A 7703-nucleotide genomic window follows, 5' to 3' on the forward strand; every position below is an offset into this window, starting at 1 on the left:
AAGAATAGCAATGGATTTATTTGGATCTGAAACATGTGAAACCTTTGTGCACCACCACATGAAGTCCGCGCAGAGAGCAGCGCTGCAGTTCCACCTCCTCACCGACAGGTGTCAGTGTCACAGACGGCGCCACCTCCTCCAGAGTCACCGTGTTGTTGATGCTTCCTTGACCTTTGACCCCGAGGTAACCTTCACCGGTGTACATGTGTGCAGCAGACCGTCCGCGGAGGCTCTATAACACGACTAAATGGTAAGAGTGTGTTAAATAAGTGTCACTTATTGTGTTTACCATAGACTGTAAAGGTGTTTACCAAGCTGTAGCTCAGGGCGGTGAGTCGGTCAGTGTGATGACAAGCGGCGGCAGCGTTAGAAGGAGACCAATGTGTGTGTGTGTGTGTGTGTGTCTCTCTCTGTCGCAGCTCTCTTCTTTCTGTCCAACACTGTTACATAAGACGTCGGCTTTTCTCCTCTTCACAGAAACATGTTCATATTAAAATTGGGAAGAAGCTAATGAAGTATTAGCATGCATGCTGTGGTGTGATGTGTCTTGCGTCATGTGTCTTTGCTGCATGTGTTGGGGATGTATTGATTATGTTTTCTGACTGATGTTAACTTATATATGTTCTTTTGTCATGTCATCATGTTGTATGTTCTTTTGTCAAGTTGTTAATTGCTGTGCATGTTTGTAGATTTTTTTTATTTTATTTTTTTTTTATTTAAACAAATGCATTTACAAACTAGTCAGGCAAATATTATATCTGTCCAAAATTTAACAAGAGCAGACATCAAGTTTCAGAGATAAGAATAACATTAAATAGACAAAAATTAAGATAAGTGAGTAAAAAACAAAACAAACACATATCAAATATAGAAGGGAAGAGAAAAAGAAAAAGAAAATAAATAAATAAAAACATACATTACATCATCCAGGATTAAAACAAATGTTACGCTACATTAGCCAGATCATTTTTGAACATTGTATAGAGGTCTTTGGCATGTTTGGACTTAATAAATTTTAGGGACTTAATATAGAGATGGAATTCATTTAAAAAGTATGTGAAGATGGGTGATGTTTGTAGATTGCCTTGGCTAATAACTTTGTAATTTTAATCATATTCATATTCTGTTTTTAGGGTGACTTTTTAACATCCGTCTGGGGACTACAGATGAAAAATAGCCTCTTGGCTAATTCTGGCGCATTTACAGTGATGTTATTATTATTAATAATAATAATAATAATACATTTAATTGAGAGGCGCCTTTCATGACACCCAAGGTCACCTTACAGAGCATAAAATTAAAAACAAGACATTGTGGAAAAACAAAACAAACAAACAATCAAGACAGTGACCAGTTATAAGTTGTGTGCGAGTTTGTGTGCTTGTGTTAATGTGCACTGTCCCTATTTTCAAATAAACTTCTTCTTCTTATTATATTATTATTAAATGTAAGTTAGCTCGTGTCCAAACATGGCGGCGGAGCCAGTGATAGTTTTAGTTTGTCGCAGTGAAGAAGATCATGTCACTTCACCTGGATGGAAACTCACCTCATCTTATTATAATCTTTGGTTTGGCTGCTAAAACTCAGCTCCGACCTGCACTGTGACTGCTGCTGGACAGACAGTCACTGACCGTCAGTGTGTGATGCTGTTTACCCTCATAGATAACTGACTGCACTGAGCTTCATGTTTCTGGTGCTGTGCCTTTTTCCTTGCAGGCAAAATATCTCGCACAGATCATTGTGATGGGAGCGCAGGTGGTCGGACGTGCGTTTGCTCGGGCTTTACAACAAGAATATGCAGGTATGACCGTGAAGGCAACACTCCTCCAAGTGTGTGCTGCAACATTTCAGATTCACACCGCAGTGAAGTTAGTTTGAAGTTGGATATTTGACAGACATTCGCTCACTCACTCGCGTCTCAATACTACAGGTGTGTGTCAAGAGGCTTAGCCCTACCATCCTGTGTTGATTTTGAGTCAACAGGTCACATGACCTGGGAGTTATTGAGCTATAATGCTCATATTTACTGTATAAAATACATTAAAAATTCATATAAAATATTAAACGTGTTTAAATACAACAAAAACAGGTGTGTGTCATAGAAGAGACTTATTTTATACAGTAAATATGGGCGTTAAAGCTCAATAACTCCCAGGTCATGTGACCTGTTGACTCAAAATCAACACAGGACAGAAGATCTAAGTCTCCTCTATGACACACACCTGTTTTAATTGCATGTAAACACATTTAATATTTTATATGAATTTTGTATGTATTTTATACAGTAAATATGAGCATTATAGCTCAATAACTCCTAGGTCATGTGACCTGTTGGCTCAAAATCAACACAGGATGGTAGGGCTAAGCCTCCTCTATGAGACTCACCAGTTTTTATTACATTTGAACACATCTTATATTTTCTATGAATTTTTAATGTATTGAGAAGGAGCGAATGTCTGTCAAATATCCAACTTAAAACTAACTTCACTGCAGTAGATTCACTCATGTATTTATTTGTTTTATATGTCTGGGCTTTGTAGATTAAATTGTAGAAGTGAGGAATTGACAAAATGAGGTAATCTGGTGGGCATTTCTGAGTTATCAGAAAATACTGAGAGATATCAACAAATGTTTGTCTGTCACAGTAAAGGCAGGGCAATATGACTGAAGTCATGATTATGCTATTTGTGCATGTTATGTCCAATATAAGTTGATTTATGCAAAATCAAATATGGGCTGTAATGAACTGTAGCCAATGCAGTTAGACTAAACAGTTAATATAATGTATTATAAGGATTATACATCCTGCCCAGAACTGCTTATTGGGATAACAGGGACTTGTAGAAATAATGTGATCAGTTCATATCAACTTGGTATGATTTGCTAAAATCCAGTAAACTGACAGTATCTCTTAGCTGTAGCTGCAAGTTCTGGTTAAAATTGTATTGTTTTGGTTTTTTTCACCTGAGAGCATTTGTGTGTGTGTTGTGTTTTCCTTTGCAGCGAGCCAGGCAGCAGCGCGGGCCAGGGGCCGGACGGGGCAGCAGTCTGCAGCCGCCACCAGCATCACTGGGATGAGCCTGCAAGAGGCGCAGCAGATCCTCAACATCTCTACGCTGACTCCCGAGGAGATTCAGAAGGTGCCGTCACACTCACTCTCTCATCTAGAGATCTTGTTCACAGGGTCATCCCAGATTTTTCTGGCCTTGGCGACATTGATATGTGTTTACATTGCAGCGTGTGGCCTACGCAGCCCTGCGCTGTGCCCATAGCATGTTTCTCTGTCTGCATGAGAGGGGGATAGTGTTTTTTTTTATCGTAACTAGGGATGTCACGATTATAAATTTTCTTGGTACGATTATTGGCAGAGAAATAATCACGGTGTTACGATTATCACGATTATTATACATCAATTAATTTCACGACACTATGAATGTGTAAAATCAAATATAGTCAAAATATAATTACATTACTCATAGTTTACACAAAATATTTCAAGAATCTATTAATAACCTTGGATGGTTAATATATGACCAATTATTAATCCCCAGGGGAAGTGTTTGAAATATTCAGGTCTATACCAAATGTTTACGTTTATTTCAATCATTTTTTGTTTTGTTTTGCTTTTTTTTTCATTAAAAATGACACGCTAACATTTAAATTCCTACCAATTCAATGTTACGTTAGTTAAATGGACCAGTATCTGAGCATTTACCTTTATTTTGGTGCTCATCTGCCGATATGGTTCCAACATCATCTTTTTTGGGAAGTGACGGTATTTAGGAATCTTTACGATTAAATAATTGTGGCGTTTAATACCGCGATTAATTGTGAAAACAAGTAATTGTGACATCCCTAATCATAACTTTACACACTTGACTGTGTTAACCCATCTGTAGAGCAAATACCATCACCAGCATCTTTGTGTCTGTTTCAAAAGTGTTACGCTAACATCCTTTTATCCAAACAGACGGCTTGGTTGTAAAATACTGTTTATCTCATGTCCTTACAAAGTAATGGCCACACTGCCTCTGTCTAACAGAGCTGTGTTTTCCATCAACTTCAAGATGCTGCAGCTCCTTTTTATCAGCATTTGGGAGAAATTATATTGTCTAACACTGACACTAATGTCTGTCTCTTCCAGAACTATGAGCACCTTTTTAAAGTCAATGACAAAGCGGTGGGCGGTTCATTTTACATACAATCAAAAGTAAGTGTTTGCCTCTAATGACACACAATATTTCACTGTTTTTCTCAAATAAGTTTTCAGAGTTAATGCTACAATTACAGTACTACTATTTTTATGTTCATGAACACACAGTACACAGTTCATAAATATGCAGTAAGTTCCTGAAAGCATAAAAGCCAGTGAATTAGAATATTTTGAAAAACTTGATTTATTTCAGTAATTGCATTCAAAAGGTGTAACTTGTACATTATATTTATTCATTGCACACAGACTGATGCATTCAAATGTTTATTTCATTTAATTTTGATGATTTGAAGTGGCAACAAATGAAAATCCAAAATTCCGTGTGTCACAAAATTAGAATATTACTTAAGGCTAATACAAAAAAGGGATTTTTAGAAATGTTGGCCAACTGAAAAGTATGAAAATGAAAAATATGAGCATGTACAATACTCAATACTTGGTTGGAGCTCCTTTTGCCTCAATTACTGCGTTAATGCGGCGTGGCATGGAGTCGATGAGTTTCTGGCACTGCTCAGGTGTTATGAGAGCCCAGGTTGCTCTGATAGTGGCCTTCAACTCTTCTGCGTTTTTGGGTCTGGCATTCTGCATCTTCCTTTTCACAATACCCCACAGATTTTCTATGGGGCTAAGGTCAGGGGAGTTGGCTGGCCAATTTAGAACAGAAATACCATGGTCCGTAAACCAGGCACGGGTAGATTTTGCGCTGTGTGCAGGCGCCAAGTCCTGTTGGAACTTGAAATCTCCATCTCCATAGAGCAGGTCAGCAGCAGGAAGCATGAAGTGCTCTAAAACTTGCTGGTATACGGCTGCGTTGACCCTGGATCTCAGGAAACAGAGTGGACCGACACCAGCAGATGACATGGCACCCCAAACCATCACTGATGGTGGAAACTTTACACTTTACTTTACACTTTACACTTTCCTGAGATCCAGGGTCAACGCAGCCGTATACCAGCAAGTTTTAGAGCACTTCATGCTTCCTGCTGCTGACCTGCTCTATGGAGATGGAGATTTCAAGTTCCAACAGGACTTGGCGCCTGCACACAGCGCAAAATCTACCCGTGCCTGGTTTACGGACCATGGTATTTCTGTTCTAAATTGGCCAGCCAACTCCCCTGACCTTAGCCCCATAGAAAATCTGTGGGGTATTGTGAAAAGGAAGATGCAGAATGCCAGACCCAAAAACGCAGAAGAGTTGAAGGCCACTATCAGAGCAACCTGGGCTCTCATAACACCTGAGCAGTGCCAGAAACTCATCGACTCCATGCCACGCCGCATTAACGCAGTAATTGAGGCAAAAGGAGCTCCAACCAAGTATTGAGTATTGTACATGCTCATATTTTTCATTTTCATACTTTTCAGTTGGCCAACATTTCTAAAAATCCCTTTTTTGTATTAGCCTTAAGTAATATTCTAATTTTGTGACACACGGAATTTTGGATTTTCATTTGTTGCCACTTCAAATCATCAAAATTAAATGAAATAAACATTTGAATGCATCAGTCTGTGTGCAATGAATAAATATAATGTACAAGTTACACCTTTTGAATGCAATTACTGAAATAAATCAAGTTTTTCAAAATATTCTAATTCACTGGCTTTTACCTGTATATATATGCATATATATATATTCACACAATTGAGTGAGATTTATCTTAATTTTCCAGTTATTTTGCAGCTGATGCCACCTAGGTTCATACATTTGTGATAGTTAAGCAAATTATATTTAAATTTGGCCGACTCACTCTCAGACTGTTGAGTCTGTGGCCGTGTAGAGCTGGACCAAGGAGCTTTTTACAAGTCAGCAGCTGCAACTCTCAGATTCAAAGAAAGCATAAAAACACAACAGAAAAGTACTTTTTTTTTATCCCTGTACTGTTTTCACTCCCAGGAATTTGAGGTTTTTGTTGGATCAGTATTGATGGAGTGAAGATACAGTGTTGGAGCTTGTGCAGCTGGTAACAATTACAACCAGCACTGCTCTTTGCCACTCTGTTTACTTGTTTTGCTCATAACATCCAAACAATGACCACTTTCTGCTTTTGTGGCCGCGATAAATATCAAATTATGACTCGTGTGACTCTCGGCATGTCGGGAGAAATCCACTCATTGAGCTGAGCCATGTTGGAAATGAAATTGTTACTATTTTTATCTCCCACCAACTCCTCTGTGCCCTGGGAGAAGAAGCACAGCGTAATCTGGTTATTTTAAAAGTGTCCTCTCTCTCTCTCTCTGTGTCTAGGTGGTGCGAGCTAAAGAGCGTCTAGACGAGGAACTAAGTATTCAATCGCAACAAGAAAAGCCACCGTCACAGCAAAATACGGAAACATGAAGTATGAAATGCTCACCCTTTCTTTCCTCTCCCTGTCCTCTGTAAATTATAACCCAATAAAAGCCTCCTCCTTTTCTCTAGTCTTGACTTTGCCAGTTTGTGGGAATTTAATCTCAAATGGAGATCTCCTTTTGTTGTCATAATATATGGTTTGCAATAATTTAAATCCACAAAGAATACTTTTATGTCTGTTATATGTCACAGTCTTCAGCTTGTTGATTATAAATTAGGGAAATATGTTGTTATTAAGGTGAAGTGTGACTATGTTCACATATTGCTATAAAGGGACTGAATAACATTATCCTGAATTGATATGAATACACACATTTCTATAATATAAAGTGCAAATCTGGGATAGAAATGAAAACACAAGTTGTATCAAATGCAACTTTATTAAACATTTCTTTTTTCATTGACATTATTATCAATATCGTAATAAAATTCCTCTAAAACAGGAGAACACCGCTATGTTGTACCAATTGGAGACTTTTACAACTCTAAAATTCTGCATGTTCAACCACAGAACATGATGCCAGGAAAAATATATTTTCATATAATCATTTTTTTATATAGCGTATAACTTCTATATTTTCACCTATAATAAAAAGGCACTTGGAAAAATTCAAATACTGACATAATATCTCACAAATGTGCAAAAAACATAACTTGGAACAGGCCATGCATGGCCTTAGTCTTATCATTAACCCTTTGTGCAACACTGTGGCACTTCACTCAATGGCACCCCTTTACAAAGACACTGACCTAGCTAGCTAACACAATTTTTTGTGCCCTGGATTTCAGTTCCACTTTCATAGCATTAAACAAGGGTTACTTTTAAAATCTCCAGGAGCAAGTACCGCTTTTATATTGTCAACAAAAGATAAGACTTTCAATTCAGACATTTTAACCACTGAAGGTTTTTACAATTAACTCTTGGTTCTCAAATTGACTGGTGAATAACGCTCTGCAGTGAGAAAGGATGTGGCAGCATCCCCAGATCTACATATGCTATGGGTGGGGGTGTGTGGGGGGGGGTTACAAAAGTGCAGTTTATAACAGACTGAGCTCAAAGGGTTAATGGGTCATACAGCTTATTTAATATTGAAAAGATGTGGATCCTGTGAGGATCCGTGTCGTATTATTCAGCTTTCTGCCGCT

General features: G+C 38.1%; 1 protein-coding gene across 1 annotated transcript; it reads left to right on the forward strand.

Annotated features, from left to right (window-relative positions):
• Positions 1-172: 172 nt before the first annotated feature.
• On the forward strand, positions 173-6625 carry pam16 (presequence translocase associated motor 16). Its single transcript, XM_085785411.1, has 5 exons — positions 173-250; positions 1717-1801; positions 3004-3140; positions 4145-4210; positions 6456-6625. Exons 1-5 carry the CDS (start codon positions 248-250, stop codon positions 6543-6545), a joined length of 381 nt encoding a protein of 126 aa, XP_085641537.1. The 5' UTR covers positions 173-247; the 3' UTR covers positions 6546-6625.
• Positions 6626-7703: the final 1078 nt, after the last annotated feature.

This window comes from Trachurus japonicus, chromosome 8 (genome assembly GCF_045865225.1).
Source record: "Trachurus japonicus isolate A0001 chromosome 8, Traja_1.0".
NCBI lineage: Eukaryota > Metazoa > Chordata > Actinopteri > Carangiformes > Carangidae > Trachurus > Trachurus japonicus.

Coding starts and splice junctions, on each gene's coding strand:
- pam16 (XM_085785411.1), top strand. Junction 1,802..3,003: donor TTTACAACAAGAATATGCAG/GTATGACCGTGA, acceptor TTTCCTTTGCAG/CGAGCCAGGCAGCAGCGCGG. Junction 3,141..4,144: donor CTCCCGAGGAGATTCAGAAG/GTGCCGTCACAC, acceptor TGTCTCTTCCAG/AACTATGAGCACCTTTTTAA.